A 17,383-nucleotide genomic window follows, 5' to 3' on the forward strand; every position below is an offset into this window, starting at 1 on the left:
CTCCTTTTATTCTAGTGTCCATAATACTTATTCGAAAATTTGATGTGTTTCTGATACCACAGATTGATTTGTCAAAAGTCAAAGTTTGCTCCTATTTAGCCGCTACTCTTTCTGGTCGTAATCCCATTAAGATGGAACTAGAGGTGGGACCACCTGAACCTGTTTCTTATAGATGGAGATTCAGGGGCTATCTGTTGAAAGACCCAGAATTTATTACTTTTATGAATAATCACATTGATATATTCTTAGAAACTAACTTGAATTCCTCTTCTCACTCTAATATTTGGGAAGCCCTTAAGGCTCATATGAGAGGACATATGTCATATGTAGCATATAAAAATAAGGTAAGGAGAGAAGTATTATCCCAACTAGAAAAAGACATCAGAATATTGGAGCAGGATCATTCCTTAACAAAAAAATACTAAGTCTTATAACGCTCTAATTAAAAAACGAATATTATATGCACTAGCAAGGTTGAAGCAGTTTTGGCTAGGACTAATTATCACTATTATGAATTTGGCAAAAAACAAGCAAATTACTTGCTTGGCAAATTCTGAAAAATATATCCACTCTATTAAGTCAGAGGATGGTAGATGTTTAGAAGATCCAAAAGATATAAATTTGGAGTTTAAAAAATATTATCAAGCACTGTATAAAAGTGATTTTGATCATGAAAATAATTATACTAAAAATTAAAAACTTTTTGGATAGACTACCTATCCCTAAAATTAATACAGTGGAATATCTGAAGAGGAGGTACTTGGTGCTATCAGTTCTTTACAGAATAATAAAGCACCCGGGCCAGATGGATTTCCATTTATTATTATTTTTTTGTCGTTGTTGTTTTTTCCTTTATTTTTGTTTTGTTTTGTTTTGTTAAAAAAAAGGAATATTCTGATATTCTTAGTACATTTGCATACTACATCATTTTATGTATATTCCCAATAAACACATCTTTACAAAAAAACAGCTTAGTACATGTTATGGTTTGTTTGACCCCACCCACCCAAGCGATCAAAATCATTCGAGTGTTTTTTTTAATTTGTTGTCATTATTTTGTCTGTGTGCCCAATTAGATTGACTTTTTAAACAATTCATAGCTCTGGCTGCCATTTTCACTGCATCAACATATTCCTCTTTAGCGAATGAGCCTCTAAACAATAAAGCTCAATTTCACTTCACTGGTCTATTCCTTCAAACCTGCTGTACCTTTGAACTTTTTCTGGATGTTATTAGTTATGGAATGGCTGTTCCCACACTTGATGCATTTTTCACTGTGCTGTTTATGTTGGCTTTAGCTGCTTTCAATATCCTTTCCACATTCCTCATTTTCTAAAATGATGCTCTCAGTTCCTCCACGCACTCTGCTGCTGTGTCTGTGCCCTCAGCATTCTGTGCCTGTACCATGTCAGTTTTTCATAAAATTCTACAAAAATATGTTTGTTCAGTTACAATAAAAAATTGATAATATATAAGATGTTAGCATCATCTTCCCTGGCAGTAAATCTATGGTACTTATGGTACCAATAAAATGTGATTACGCAAATTAAGGGATGCGGTTCTTTTGAGAATCTAAGTATTTATATTTACAGGTATATTTGTTACATAGATGTTTGCTACAAGTTATAACCGGTATATTTGCTATATACACTGATCAACCATAACATTATGAGCACTGACATGTGAAGTAAATAACACTGGAAGTGAAGCCTGGCCCTTGTGATCCAATCCAACAGACGAGCTAATGTTGCTCAAATTGCTGAAAAAGTTAACGCTGGTTCTGATAGAAAGGTGCAGTGGGAGAAGGTGGCCTGGTCAGATGAACCATGTTTTCTTTTACATCATGTGGATGGTTGGGTGCGTATGCGTCGTTTACCAGAGGAACACATGGCACCAGGATGCACTATGGGAAGAAGGCAAGCCAGCGGAGGCAGTTTCATGCTTTGGGTAGTGTTCTGCTGGGAAAACTTGGGTCCTGCCATTCATGTGGATGTTACTTTGACACATACCACCTACCTAAGCATGGTTGCAGACCATGTACACCCTTTCATGGAAACGGTATTCCCTGATGGCTGTGGCCTCTTTCTGCAGGATAATGCACCGTGCCACAAAGCAAAAATGGTTCAGGAATTAATTGATGAGCACGGCAACGAGTTTGAGGTGTTGAATTGTCCACCAAATTCCCCAGATCTCAATCCAATCAAGCATCTATGGGATGTGCTGGACAAACAAGTCCGATCCATGGAGGCCCCACCTCACAACTTAGAGGACTTAAAAGATCTGCTGCTAACATCTTTGTGCCAGATACCACAGCACACCTTCAGGGATCTAGTGGGTCAGGACTGTTTTGGCAGCAAAAGGGGGAGAAACAGTATTAGGCAGGTTGTCATAATGGTATGCCTGATCGGTGTACCCTCTTATATGGTGAGTGGTTTATAATTAATTTTGTATTCTATATGGTCATTGGTGTTTGTTTGTCATCCTAGGAATATTTCTGGAATAGATCTTGTCCACAGTTTTGGCCACATGGAGCTCTCCATCTATCACATTTAACCATAGTTGGCTGCATCAAATTAATGAATTTATGGATGAATAAGTTGGGGTCTTGTAAATATACACTATACTTTTTTTTCATAAAACATTTCAGGATACACCTGTCAATAGCTGGCTCTACAGGCTTATAAAATTGTAAGGGGTAATATGGTGCAGTTCTCTGAAAGGAGACAATATAAGCCAATATGACATCTTCAAGGCCATAACAACTTGCAACTTAACACAGTGAATGCATTATTAATCCATCTTCAGTGATTAACTGGGGTTTTAGGAGAAGGGGGATCTGCCATTGTGAGGAATTCAGCATGTTGCAGTGGTAGCTCAAGTGGTTAAGGCTCTGGGTCATTGACCAGAAAATCAGGGTTCAAGCCCCAGCACTACCAAGCTGCCACTGTTAAGCCCTTGAGATATGCGAAGAAAGAATTTCACTGTGCTGTAATGTACTTGTGAGAAAGACAAGTTAAACTCATTGACAGATGAGAGGAAGAAGGTGTCTTTAAAGCTGGTCTATGGTTTGGGTGAAAGATATTCTTGATGATTCCTCTCACTCTGTAGGCTTATGATGAATAATTAATACATATTTTAGAAATATTTAATATTCTAACATCAGAATGCTGATACTATGGAACATAATTAGCCTGTAATTGCTGTTTTTGCAGTTCTAATTCTCACACTTTTTGTATCTTTCATTTATATTGTGAATATATCAGATAAATTATTGTGTTTTATGCATTTCTTAACCGTTTGTCTGTCTGGCTCTCTACAGCTCTTTGGGTACCAGTGTTGTGGCCATTGACAACAAGATTGAGCAAGCAATGGTGAGCATTTTCCTTTATGAATTTATTCTAATAAAAGTTAAAGCTAATTTTCTCCCTTTCACTAAAAACCATGATTGCTTATAGAACCTGATGAAAACACATATTGTGTGTATGTATGTATTTAGCAGCTTGAGGCTTGTTGCTTGCTTCATGACAAAGAATGTGCCAAATTAGGTCCCATTATAAATAACTTGGTAGTAGACTCCCTTCATTCAGGGAAGGCTGGCCACTACTGAAAATTCAAAAACACACAAACCTCTCTTAATCTCTCAAACTGAGGAATTGGAGGATGGTTGATATGTGGAATATATAATCGTAATGACTCGCAAACCTAAACATTCAGCTGACCTCAGACAACATGTTATGGCTAGAGATTATCGCAATACAGCCTTGGCTGTTATGAGTTTGCTGCAGCAACAGCAAGCTAATAGTGCATGAAGAGGAGGATAGAACACAGCCAAATTGAAATCAACATTATAAAATGAAAACACACTGTTTCACTACAAATGTTAACTGAAGGGATGGACACAGACCATTAAGAATGATAACTGCAATATCTTAACACTTGAAGCATAAGTAACTGATTGCAGGAAATCAAAGAAATGAAATACAGCATGAATGGTAAAGAAAACAATAACACCATGTTGTAAAACGAAATTTATCCACAGTAGGGTGTTATGAGTTTGCGTATGAGTATACACAATGCATCTCAGTTTGTTGTGTATAGGGCTCCATAGCCACAGACCAGTCAGGGTGCCCATGCTGACCCCTGTACACCTTCAGGGATGCAGTGGAGTCCATGCCTCATTGGGTGAGGGCTGTTTTGGCAGCAAATGTATACATATACCATATAATAAATTTTATATATATATATATATATATATATATATACACTATATTGCCAAAAGTATTCGCTCACCCATCCAAATAATCAGAATCAGGTGTTCCAATCACTTCCATGGCCACAGGTGTATAAAATCAAGCACCTAGGCATGCAGACTGTTTTTACAAACATTTGTGAAAGAATGGGTCGCTCTCAGGAGCTCAGTGAATTCCAGCGTGGAACTGTGATAGGATGCCACCTGTGCAACAAATCCAGTCGTGAAATTTCCTCGCTCCTAAATATTCCACAGTCAACTGTCAGCTGTATTATAAGAACATGGAAGTGTTTGGGAACGACAGCAACTCAGCCACGAAGTGGTAGGCCACATAAACTGACGGAGCGGGGTCAGCGGATGCTGAGGCGCATAGTGCGAAGAGGTTGCCGACTTTCTGCAGAGTCAATCGCTACAGACCTCCAAACTTCATGTGGCCTTCAGATTAGCTCAAGAACAGTGCGCAGAGAGCTTCATGGAATGGGTTTCCATGGCCGAGCAGCTGCATCCAAGCCATACATCACCAAGTGCAATGCAAAGCGTCGGATGCAGTGGTGTAAAGCACGCCGCCACTGGACTCTAGAGCAGTGGAGACACGTTCTCTGGAGTGACGAATCGCGCTTCTCCATCTGGCAATCTGATGGACGAGTCTGGGTTTGGCGGTTGCCAGGAGAACGGTACTTGTCTGACTGCATTGTGCCAAGTGTAAAGTTTGGTGGAGGGGGGATTATGGTGTGGGGTTGTTTTTCAGGAGCTGGGCTTGGCCCCTTAGTTCCAGTGAAAGGAACTCTGAATGCTTCAGCATACCAAAACATTTTGGACAATTCCATGCTCCCAACTTTGTGGGAACAGTTTGGAGCTGGCCCCTTCCTCTTCCAACATGACTGTGCACCAGTGCACAAAGCAAGGTCCATAAAGACATGGATGACAGAGTCTGGTGTGGATGAACTTGACTGGCCTGCACAGACTCCTGACCTCAACCCGATAGAACACCTTTGGGATGAATTAGAGCGGAGACTGAGAGCCAGGCCTTCTCGTCCAACATCAGTGTGTGACCTCACAAATGCGCTTCTGGAAGAATGGTCAAAAATTCCCATAAACACACTCCTAAACCTTGTGGACAGCCTTCCCAGAAGAGTTGAAGCTGTTATAGCTGCAAAGGGTGGACCGACGTCATATTGAACCCTATGGATTAGGAATGGGATGTCACTTAAGTTCATATGCGAGTCAAGGCAGGTGAGCGAATACTTTTGGCAATATAGTGTATATACACACACACATACACACACACACAACTCACAAAAAGTTAAGGATATTCGGCTTTCGGGTGAAATTTCAGGATGCACCTAAAAGTGCATGCTTTCGTTCCTAACACAGTGTTTCTTTCATTTTTTGAGCAGTGTATATAGACTGCTCAAAAAATGAAAAACACTGTGTTAGGAACGAAAGCATGCCACATTAGTCTATTTTACTGAAATTTAATTGCAGCAACTCAAAATAATAATAATAATAATAATACATTTTATTTATAGGCGCCTTTCTCAACACCCAAGGACACCGAACAATGAGTTACAAAACAAAGCACATAGAAACAATACGACAAAAAACAAGCAACAATAACAAAAATACAGAAGACTGTGACTGTGTGAGAGGGCAAGTAAGATTTAGGAAGAGTAAGCAAGCTTAAACAGGTGAGACTTGAGTCTAGATTTAAAGATAGACAGAGTCAAGGTTATGGATGTCTGGAGGTAAAGAGTTCCAGAGCCGGGGAGCAGAGCAACAGAAAGCCCTCTGCCCCATGGAGGCGAGACGAGCAGAAGGCACAGAAAGATGAAGAGAAGAGGCAGATCTAAGAGAATGAGAGGGAACATGAATATGGAGAAGATCAGACAAGTAAGAAGGGGCAAGATTGTGAATAGCTTTAAAATGTGAGAAGAAGAATCTTAGTCTATGCAAAGCTTGACCGGAAGCCAGTGAAGCTGCTGCAAGACCGGAGTGATGTGGTGAAATGAAGGAGTTTTAGTGATGATACGAGCTGCTGAGTTTTGAACCAGTTGAAGTTTAAGAAGAGATTTATGAGAGAGACCAAAAAGAAGGGAGTTACAATAGTCAATACCTGAGGTAACAAGATTGTGAACAAGAATAGCAGTAGCATTCTGTGTAAGGGAAGGTTGATATTACGTAGATGGAAATATGCAGACCGGGTAATGTTATTAATATGTCCAGGAGGACACCCAAGCTCTTAACCTGAGTAGAAGGGGAAACAATAGAATTGTCAATAGAGAGGGAGAAGCTATTTATTTTAGATAAAGTTGATTTAGTACCAATTAAAAGAAATTCAGTTTTCTCACTATTTAATTTGAGGAAGTTGGAAGAGAACCAGGATTTGAGTTCATTAAAGCAGTCAAGAAGAGAGGAAGGAGGGAGGGTAGCATTAGGTTCGCTAGAGTAATAGAGTTGGGTGTCTTCCGCATAACAGTGGAATAGAATACCGTATTTACGAAAGATATTGCCAAGAGGAAGAAGGTAGATGATGAAAAGAAGAGGTCCAAGGACAGAACCTTGTGGGACTCCAGTGTTCACAGGGGAAGATTTGGAACTAAAAGAGTGTAATTTGATGAACTGCATGCGCTCTGATAGATATGATTTAAACCAGTCAAGGGGGGTGTTAGTAATGCCAATTGAGAAGTCGATTAAGAAGGATGGTATGAGAAATGGTATCAAAGGCCGCACTTAGATCAAGAAGGATAAGAATGGTGACTGAACCAGAATCAGCTGCCATGAGAAGGCCATTAGTAATTTTTAAAAGGGCAGTTTCAGTGCTATGAAAAGGGCGAAAACCAGACTGGAAATGTTCTTACAAGTTAAATGAGAATGAAGTTGAGAAGCAACTATTTTTCAAGGATTTTTGAAAGAAAAGGTAAGTTGGAGATAGGGCGGAGATTAGTGAAATTACTAGGATCAGCACCAGACTTTTTCAGAATAGGAGTAATAGTGGCAGTTTTAAGTTGGATAGGAACAATTCCAGTAGTAAGAGAGGAGCAAATGATAGCAGAAATAAGAGGAATCAGAGAGGGAAGACAGGCCTTGACCAGAACAGTGGGAAGCGAACAAGTAGAAGACTTAGACTTATGTATAAGATCTGAAATATCTGAATTGGTAGGAAACTAGAAAGCGGAGAAAGGATAAGGAATAGGGTAAGATTCAGAAGAACTAGTAAGGGAGGATGGTGAGCCTAAGTGCAGATGAATTTTGTATATTTTATCATTGAAAAAGGACATCAGAGAGTTGCAAAAGGCAGATGAATATAGATGAGAAAAGAACATTGGGGACTAAAAACAGTATTGAAAAGTGAAAACAGCATCTTAGTTTTGCCTTCATAGGAACATATTAAACCAGAATAATATCTGGATTTAGTATTAACAATACAGTTCTTATAGTGCAGAGTATGACTTTTGTACAAATCTTTGTGGACAGTAAGACCAGTTTTCCTATAAAGCCGTTCAAGCTGACGACATTTGGCTTTCATTAGGCGGAGCTCAGAAGTAAACCAAGAGTGAGAAAATGGTACTTAGTAGTTTGTATCGCCCCAATTTGCTTGTATGCATGCCTGACAACGTCAGAGCATGCTCCTAATGAGACGATGGATGGTGTCCTGGGGTATTTCCTCTCAGATCTGGACCCAGGGCATCACTGAGCTCCTGGACAGTCTGAGGTGCAACCTGGCAGCATCGGATGGACCAAAACATAATGTCCCAGAGGTGTTCTATTGGATTTAGTTCAGGTGAGTGTGGGAGTCATTCAATGATATCAATTCCTTCATCCTCCAGGAACTACCTGCATACTCTCGCCACATGAGGCCAGGCATTGTCGTGCACCAGGAGGAACCTAGGACCCACTGCACCAGCACAGGGTCTGACAATGGATCCAAGGATTTCATGCCAATACCTAATGGCAGTCAGGGTCATCACCAAACCGGTCATGCTGAATGATATTACAGGCAGCATAACATTCTCCACGGCTTCTCCAGACTCGTCTGTCACATGTACTCAGGGTGAACCTGTTCTCATCAGGCCCCCGGTGGGGGACCTGCCAATTCTGGTGTTCAATGGCAAATGCCAATTGAGCTCCACGGTGCCGGGCAGTGAGCACAGGGCCCAATAGAGGTCGTTGAGCCCTCAGGCCACCCTCATGAAGTCTGTTTCTGATTGCTTGGTCAGAGACATTCACACCAGTGGCCTGCTGGAGGTCATTTTGTAGGGCTCTGTCAGTGCGCATCTTGCTCCTCCTTGCACAAAGGAGCAGATACCGGTCCTGATGATGGGTTAAGGACCTTCTACGGCCCTATCCAGCTCTCTAGAGTAACTGCCTGTCTCCTGGAATCTTTTCCATGCTCCTGAGACTGTGCTGGGAGACACAGTAAACCTTCTAGCAATGATGTGCCATTCTGGAGGAGTTGGACTGTCTGTGCAACCTCTGTAGGGTCCAGGTATCACCTCATGCTACCAGTAATGACACTGACTCTAGCCAAATGCAAAACTAGTGAAAAACAGTCAGAAAGGATTAGTATAGAAAAAAATGTCTGTGGCTTCCACCTGTTAAACCATTCTAGTATTGGGGGTCATCTCATTGTTGCCCATCTAGTGTTGTTAATTTCATTAAGCTGAAACTGATTAACCCCCTCTGCTACTGTTCCTTTAAAATTTTGGAGCAGTGTATATACATATTCACATACATACATACCCTGATCAGGCACAATATTACGGCCACTGACAGGTAAAGTGAATAACACTGATTCCCTCGTGCCCTCATCAGGGCACCTGTTAGTGGGTTGGATATATTAGGCAGCAAGTGAACATTTTGACCTCAAAGTTGATGTGTTAGAAGCAGGAAAAATTGACAAGCGCAAGAATTTTACAAGGGCCAAATTGTGATGACTAGATGTCTATCAGAGCATCTCCAAAACTGCAGCTCTTGTGGGGTGTTCCCAGTCTGCACTAGTCAGTATTTATCAGAAGTGGTCCAAGGAAGGAACAGATGTCAGAATATGCAGTGCATCGTAGTTTGTGGATTATTGGGCTACATAGCTGCAGACCAGTCAGGGTGCCCATGCTGACCCCTGTGCACCTCCAAAAGTGCCATCTTTCAAAATGGGTTATTGGTGTTAACATTTAAAGTTACTATTAAAATAGCAAAAAACATGTCAGCAACAGGTAATTAATGCATAAGAAAAGAATTGATGCATAGGTTTAGAGTGTGAAAAAAAAACATTTAATTGGTTAATAAAAAGGTAACTCATCATTTTGGAGCAGATGCTTATTTTGATTAGCATCTAATTTAATTTAGCAAGTGATTCTCCCACTTGTGTTACTGTTTTGTTACATTTATATGCAGCCCTAATAATCCGTTAAATAAAAGGATAATAACCATGTAACCTCTACATCTGATTACTTACAATCAAAATAGGTGTCTGTGTTTTGTGCAGGAACAGAAACATTTTGTCTGGGGGAAGAAACATGACTGTAGGAGAACACAGTTGATGTTACAGATTTTAATCTATTTAAAATAACAGTCAAATTGGATTGCTGATACTTTTTACTATTTTGGAAAATTTCATGCTCCCAATATTGTAGGAACAGTTTGGGGATGGCCCCTTCCTGTTCCAACATGACTTTGCACCAGTGCACAAGGCAAGGTACAAAAACAAATGGATGAGCGAGTTTGGTGTGAAGGAACATTGACTGGCCTGCCTGGCCTGAGCTCAACCCGACAGAACACCTTTGGGATGAATTAGAGTGGAGACTGAGCCAGGCCTTCTCGTCCAACATCCGTGCCTGACCTCACAAATGCACTTCTAGAGGAATAGTCAAATATTCCCATCAAAACACACCTAAACCTTGTGGAAAGCCTTCCCAGACAAGTTGAAGCTGTTATAGCCGCAAAGGATGGGCTAACTCCCTGGGGCAGACGTCCCAGTTTTGGCATGGCTCACAGTCTCTGCTCAAATTCATCCCAAAGGTTTTGTATCGGGTTGATGTCAGCACTTTGTGCAGGCCAGTCAAATTCCTCCACACCAAACTTGCTCATCCATGTCTTTATGGACCTTGCTTTGTGCACTTGTGCGCAATCATGTTTGAGTACTGTACACTTTTTGAGTATCTGTACTTTACTTGAGTATTATGTTTTCTGGAAACTTGTTACTTTAACTTCAATACATTTGAAAGACAAATATTGGGGCAAATATTGGATCATATGCAGTGGATGAATTGCATTCAGAGGTAGACCTATGGAATAAAATCACTGTTAAAAATAATCGTGCGTAATTTAAAACTATTGTATGTAATTGTGTTTTGTCCGAGTTGGATTCCAAAATCTACGGCCACGACAGTTTACGGATATGAGATTTTGTGTGTTTGTTAGAGTACAACACCAAAATGTACGACTATGACAGTTTACAGACACAACGCTAGTTTTCACAACACCTCTGTTACACACACACAACGTCCGAATTACACCCACGAACTGTTAGTGTGTGAAACCACTGTCAAAAATATGTCATCAAGGTCACAGGCACAGGCATTACTAACTGAGGGAAGATTTTTTGTAAAAAACACAAAAAACCTATAAGGCAATACCAGATCATAAGAAGATCCTTAAGAACAGAGCACCAATTAAAATGAAAATAAACAAAGAAAAAGAAAAGAAAAACATAGTAGGGTCTTCTTATAGTTTAAATTTCTGCAATAAACTAAATCTTCTTTCAGTTTTACAATTGAACAATCTTACAGATTTACAGTACATCCAAAATTCCTTTTGACAAACAGAAAACAGTGGCTTTGTTTTAAGGCACTTACATTTATGAATATAAAATTTGCCCAAAATGAAAATAATAGTCAGTACAAATTAAGTATGTACATTTTCCATTAATAAACCAAAAATGATATCATTTTTAGAAAATTGAGAAGACAGCTTGATTGAAACTTTAAGCCACTCGAATGTATGAGACCAAAAGGCTCTACTGAATGAACAGTCAAAGAATAAATTTACAGTCGTTTCAATATTAACATCACAAAAGGTACAATTATTCTGATCAATGTGAAATCTATATCTAAGAAACTCTAAAGATGGATATATATCATTAAAAAATTTAACTACCTTGGCTTTGGGGGGTATGGGAAAGGAGAGATCTTGGGTTAATAAAGTTCTTATTAATTTATTTGGCAGGCTACACCTAATAAAATCTTGCCCATTCATTATTAAAGAAGGTAAATGAAGAAACTTCAGTTACATTGGGCACTGTATTACTAACCAACAGTACAAAGGCCTTTGGAATACTGCTCAATATATTGTAATCACAATATTATATTTTCCACAAAAAGTACTGTGATCCCTGAGGGCTCATCTTACCTACTATAGTTAAACTATCTCTGTAATATTACTCCTCTCTGTTATTAGTGATAATTAACCCGTAAACATGTCTGAATTTGGAAAAAAAAAGATCTCAGGGAGCCAGTGGTTTGGGCACTTTGTGGAATCGATTCATCTTCCCTCGGATAGTAATGCCTGTGCCTGTGATCTTGATGACATTTTTGACAGTGGTTTCACACTACACTTCGTGGGCGTAAATTCACATGTCGTGTGTGTGTAACAGAGCTGCTGTGAAAACTAGCGTTGTGTCTGTAAACTGTCATAGTCATACATTTTGGAGTTGTACTCTAACAAACACACAAAATCTTGTATCTGTAAACTGCTGTAAACCATAGATTTTGGCATCCAACTCGGACAAAACACAGAATTACATACAATAGTTTTAAATTACGCACGAGTAAATTAAAATTACACACAAATGTTCTGAATTATGCACGATTATTTTTGACTGATTTTATTCCATATAAATCTGCCAGTAGAGAGCTGCAGTAGTCCAGACTCGAAATGACAAGAGACTGAACAAGCACCTGAGTAGCCTGTGTGGATAGAAATGGCCAAATCCTTCTGATGCTGTACAGAAGAGACCAAAATGAGCGTGTGACATTACATGCGTGTGATTGCCAAACATGCTTATATCCGAGCAGAAGCCATGGTATCTGAGAGAGGGAAAGTTTTATGGGTATAACTTTGCCAAGATAGTGAGTATAGAGGGAAAAAATGAGACGACCAAGTACTGAGCCTTGTGGGACACCAGTGTTGAGTCTGTGTGGAGCAGATGTCGATCCCCTCCGTGTTACCTGATATGAGCTACAATCCAGGTAGGAAGCAAACCATTCCCATGCTGTTCCTAGAATTCCAAGACTCCTGAGGGTGGACATGAGAATCTTGTGGTTTACTGTGTCAAATGCTGCAAAAAGGACAAGGAGGATGAGGACAGATGACAGCTTGACTGATCTTGCAGCATGTAGTTTCTCAGTGACGGCCAAAAGGACAGTCTCTGTGGAATGTGCTGCTTTGATGTCAGACTGGTTGGGATCTTGGAAGTTGCTCTGCAAGAGAGTCAGACAGTTCATTATAAACAATGCGTTCAAGAATTTTAGAAAGAAAGGAGAGAAGTGATACCAGTCTGTAGTTGCTGGGGATAATCCTTAGGTAGTTGGTACAGTAATCTGTGATACACAGATGCTTTTTTTTATTGTTTAAGTCGTAAATTACCCTCCCACACTCTTTAAACACACACAGAAAACATTTGCAAGTATATAGTGAGATGAATCTTGGGTAAATTCATATAAATATCACATTTAGGCACTGTACACTCAATTTCACAATAATAATAATACTATTTGAGGATCTTTGAGGGCAGGGCAGCCAGAGCCCCTCACATGCCACTGATGCCAGGGCCCTATGCACTCAGTCACCTTCCCCTCCCCCCCACTTACAACGCCCCTGCAGCAGCCAGTCAAAACTGTGATTAAATGAATGGGGCATTCTGATTGGCCATACTCGTTCCTCCAGCCGTATTATATTTTGATTTTTTTAGCATCCCCGCACCGCGCTTTCCTAAACAACGCTATGCTGTACAGTATTTGATACATTATTAACATTTTACTTCATTAGGGCCCGAGCACCGAAGGAGCAAGGCCAGAGGCCTTGCACTGTAGGTGCAGAAGCCCTATTGTTTTCGTCAGAATTTTATTAGGGCCCGAGCACCGAAGGAGCAAGGCCGGAGGCCTTGCATCGCAGGTGCGAAAGCCCTATTGTTTTTGTTAGAATTTGTTTTATTTTTAGGGCCCGAGCACCGAAGGAGCAAGGCCAGAGGCTTTGCACCGTAGGTGCAGAAGCCCTATTGTTTTCGTCAGAATTTTATTAGGGCCCGAGCACCGAAGGAGCAAGGCCGGAGGCCTTGCATCGCAGGTGCGAAAGCCCTATTGTTTTTGTTAGAATTTGTTTTATTTTTAGGGCCCGAGCACCGAAGGAGCAAGGCCAGAGGCTTTGCACCGTAGGTGCAGAAGCCCTATTGTTTTCGTCAGAATTTTATTAGGGCCCGAGCACCGAAGGAGCAAGGCCGGAGGCCTTGCATCGCAGGTGCGAAAGCCCAATTGTTTTTGTTAGAATTTGTTTTATTTTTAGGGCCCGAGCACCGAAGGAGCAAGGCCAGAGGCTTTGCACCGTAGGTGCAGAAGCCCTATTGTTTTCATTAGAATTTTATATAATTTTTTTTTTTTTTCCAAGCTTTCGGGGCATTTTGGACCCCTTAACATGCTCAAAAACTCTTGAAAATCAGCAGACAGGTTGGAATCTGCGGCCATTAGGACGTCACTGTGGCTCAGCCCTGGGCGTGGCACACACCCGTTACAGTGCCCCCTGGAACATCTTGCTGCATAGCTGATACACACTTGCACGTATCCATGTACAACTTGGTACACACTTAGATCTCATTGAACTGAACAACTTCCACACTGCATGTCATTAAGTCTAATCCACAGGAAGTGAGTTATTTTTTTATGTTGTTTGCAAAACGCACCCAATGGAATTTGAAATACTCCTCCTAGGGAATTGATACAACCGCCACCAAACCCAGGCTAAAATGATCTCAAGACATTGATAATGCAAAATTGATGAGGGATTTTTGAGGGATTTTTGATATCTCAAACGGTTCAGCCATGAGAAGCCCTTAAACTTATGGCGAATAAAACGAAACTTAGGATTATGTTAAGCATTGCAAGCTGATCACACTGATATGACAACTGTGAGTCTCGGTCATAGCGCCACCAACTGGCAGCAGGAAGTGTCACTTTTTGAAATCTCTAATATTTTCTCCCTTACTTTCACCTGATTTGGTTCAAAATCAGTCAGAATAATGACAAGACATGGCTGATGTGAAACAGTTAAGGAATTTTTGATACCTTGAATCATGTTACTATGTGTTACTACATAATAGAAGAAAATGAATCTTCTCACGAGTCTCTTACGAGTGGAAAGGCCTAATGTTCCAAAATATTTCCCATAGAGAGTGTACATGTTTATGAGAAAGGCCAGTGTGGCTGGTCACCGGGCGTGGCACAGGGCTGTCACAGCACCCCCTGGAACTTTGTCAGAAATATAGCTGCACAGCTCATATTCACTTGGACGTATATGCATGAGAGCCGGTATACATTTAGATCTCATCGAGCTAAATGACGTTCATCCACCTGTCATGGGATCTGCTTAACAGGAAGTCAGTTGTTTTGGGATGTTTGAAAAATGCACCCAATGGAATTTGATATACTCCTCCTAGGGGATTTGTATGATTTTGACCAAACAGGGTCCAATATGATCTGAAGATATTGAGGATCTAAAATTGATAAGGGATTTTTGATATCTCAAACAGTTCAGCCGTGAGGAGCCCTTAAACTTATGGCGAATAAAAGGAAACAGGAAGTGGCTAATAACTTCGGTGTATATTGTGTGATGTACATCAAACCTCAACTTTATGTTAAGAGAAGGCAGCTGGACATGACTACTGTCAGTGTCAGTCATAGCGCCACCAACTGGCAGCAGGAAGTGTGTCACTTTTAGAAATCTCTAATGTTTTCCCTTACTTTCATCTGATTTGGTTGAAAATCAGAATAATGTCAAGACATGGCTGATGTGAAACAACTGGAATTTGTGATATTTTGAATGATGTTGCTATTGTGAGGACATAATAGAAAAATATTAATGTTCTTATATCTTAACAGTGGAAAGCCCTAATGTTTCAAATATTTTTAAATAGAACAAACAACTGGTTGTGAGTGATTATGCTTAGTTTCATGATTTTGTGACGCTCAAACGGCTCACAACGAATTTTTACATTTATCAGTCCATTGACTAGTCCACTTTCACCTGTCTCCTGCAGTACTAGACTATGTTCACTAGAGGCTCTTATCCTGTTATTTTAATTTTTTTACAATATTGCTTCATTTTCACAATTCATATATACAGAGTCAACCAAAAAATGTATATACACTTCAGGAAAAGAAAAATAGTATGATGTAAATAATATTAGTATAATATTAATAATATTATCATAATATCATATAAATCAATCTATAACGTATAGCAATAAATTTAGTAATACAATATTTATACAAATTTTTGTATAAAAAAATTTCTTAAATCCTGAAATGTGTATACATTGCATATAAATGTATACATTTTTCTGGGTGACTCTCTCTCTCTCTCTCTCATATATATATATATATATATATATCTATCTCTATCTATCTATCTATCTATATATATATATATATATAAATATATAAATAAACTGATATAGTAATATAGACATCACTGGATATTGCTATGATATTTCATTACACCCAAACTGTCCCTTTTGTCCTTATATAGTTTAGAAGGAAAGTCAGTTTTCGTTTTGCCATCAGTGGACTTTGCTGTGATCACTTTCAGTACACCCAAATTGTCACTCTTATCCTTTTGGTATTTCCCCTTTTAATGCATGTACCCGCTGTGCTCACTGTGTCTGGTGCGCCTGGGCGGTGATGGCACCGTGTAGTGATGGCCCATAGTGTGAGTGCCCGTCATTGCTGCTTGCAGCTATATTTTTAATTAATGTTTTAATGTTTTTAATTAATAATTGTATTTTTATTAATAAATTACCTTATTTCAACATTAAAACAATTCACTATAAGGTTTGCGGATACCGCAATATACCAGGAAAATCTGCAAAAAAAATTGAGTTATGTTCCAAATAAAAATCCATGATATATACCGGGACCGCGATATATGAACTGTGATATACAGCGGGGGATTACTGTACATGGCCAGATGCTATCCATTGATGACTGTGGCGATGAATGGCAGGAGGTCAAGCGAGCTGAGCATAGTGGAACAGATTGGATCCAGTGGGCAGGTGGTAGGATTGCAAGACTGGATGATTTGCAAAACCTCTTCTGCTGCTACGGTTGAGAGATGCCTAAATGAAGGAGTAGGGGAGTTCTGGCTGTGTAATGTAGGTGAAGTTGGGGCAGATGTGAAGGTCTAGCAGATCTTCTCAATCTTCTAGCTGTAAAAAGTGGTGAGGTCTTCAGTCAGGGAGGATGGAACAGGTGGAGCTGAAGGGTTGATTAGTGAAGAGAAGATGATGTGGCACTTTCAAGAATCTTGTGCAGAAGCTTCTAGTTTAATTGTAGAAGGAAGTCTTGGCAGAAGTCATGTCTGGAGAGAATTTGTACAGGGGTGGGGATATCCAGATCTTGGACAGCACCAGAAAATCGAAGGAATAGTGGGAGTTTAAAGCTGAGATGAAATCAGCCTTCCTTATAGCAGACTGGCAATTCCAGAGCCCAACTACCACATGTCTGTGGTCTAGTCAAGGTGAGATTAAATATGAATTAAGAATGTAACAGAGCAAGTACAGTACACAAGTTACTATTTAAGCAGTAAACAGGTCTTGACAGATCTACCTTCAAACTGTTACAGGAGACCCTTCAATATAAATTAGTAAGCCCTGCCCACTATTCACACCTTAAGATAGACAGAAACTACTCTTGATTAATCAATAATATGGGCGCATAATCATAGCTAAAAGTTCAATGTTCAGATGGCAAAGATGATTTCACAGTATGATGCACAGAATTGAGAACGGAGGTACTGTGATCTGGGAAGTCTGTCCATAAAGCACATTAAACTGCTATCCCGGTACTCCCTCTGTGTCTGAATCAGTGCACA

The 17,383-nt window shown here is 39.9% G+C and overlaps 1 protein-coding gene across 7 annotated transcripts in view; it reads left to right on the forward strand.

Annotated features, from left to right (window-relative positions):
• Positions 1-17,383, forward strand: part of LOC131361567 (TSC22 domain family protein 1-like) — a 38,581-nt gene that overhangs the window by 12,886 nt on the left and 8,312 nt on the right. For 5 of the 7 annotated variants that reach the window (XM_058402804.1, XM_058402803.1, XM_058402802.1 and 2 more), the window contains one exon: positions 3,320-3,371. In XM_058402804.1, coding sequence (XP_058258787.1) covers positions 3,320-3,371 — 52 coding nt within the window. Of the gene's footprint in view, positions 1-3,319; positions 3,372-7,920; positions 8,031-17,383 lie in introns of all 7 variants that reach the window. The other 2 variants (XM_058402806.1, XM_058402807.1) reach the window with 1 other exon arrangement.

The sequence above is a fragment of the Hemibagrus wyckioides genome, linkage group LG11 (assembly GCF_019097595.1).
Source record: "Hemibagrus wyckioides isolate EC202008001 linkage group LG11, SWU_Hwy_1.0, whole genome shotgun sequence".
Taxonomy (NCBI): domain Eukaryota; kingdom Metazoa; phylum Chordata; class Actinopteri; order Siluriformes; family Bagridae; genus Hemibagrus; species Hemibagrus wyckioides.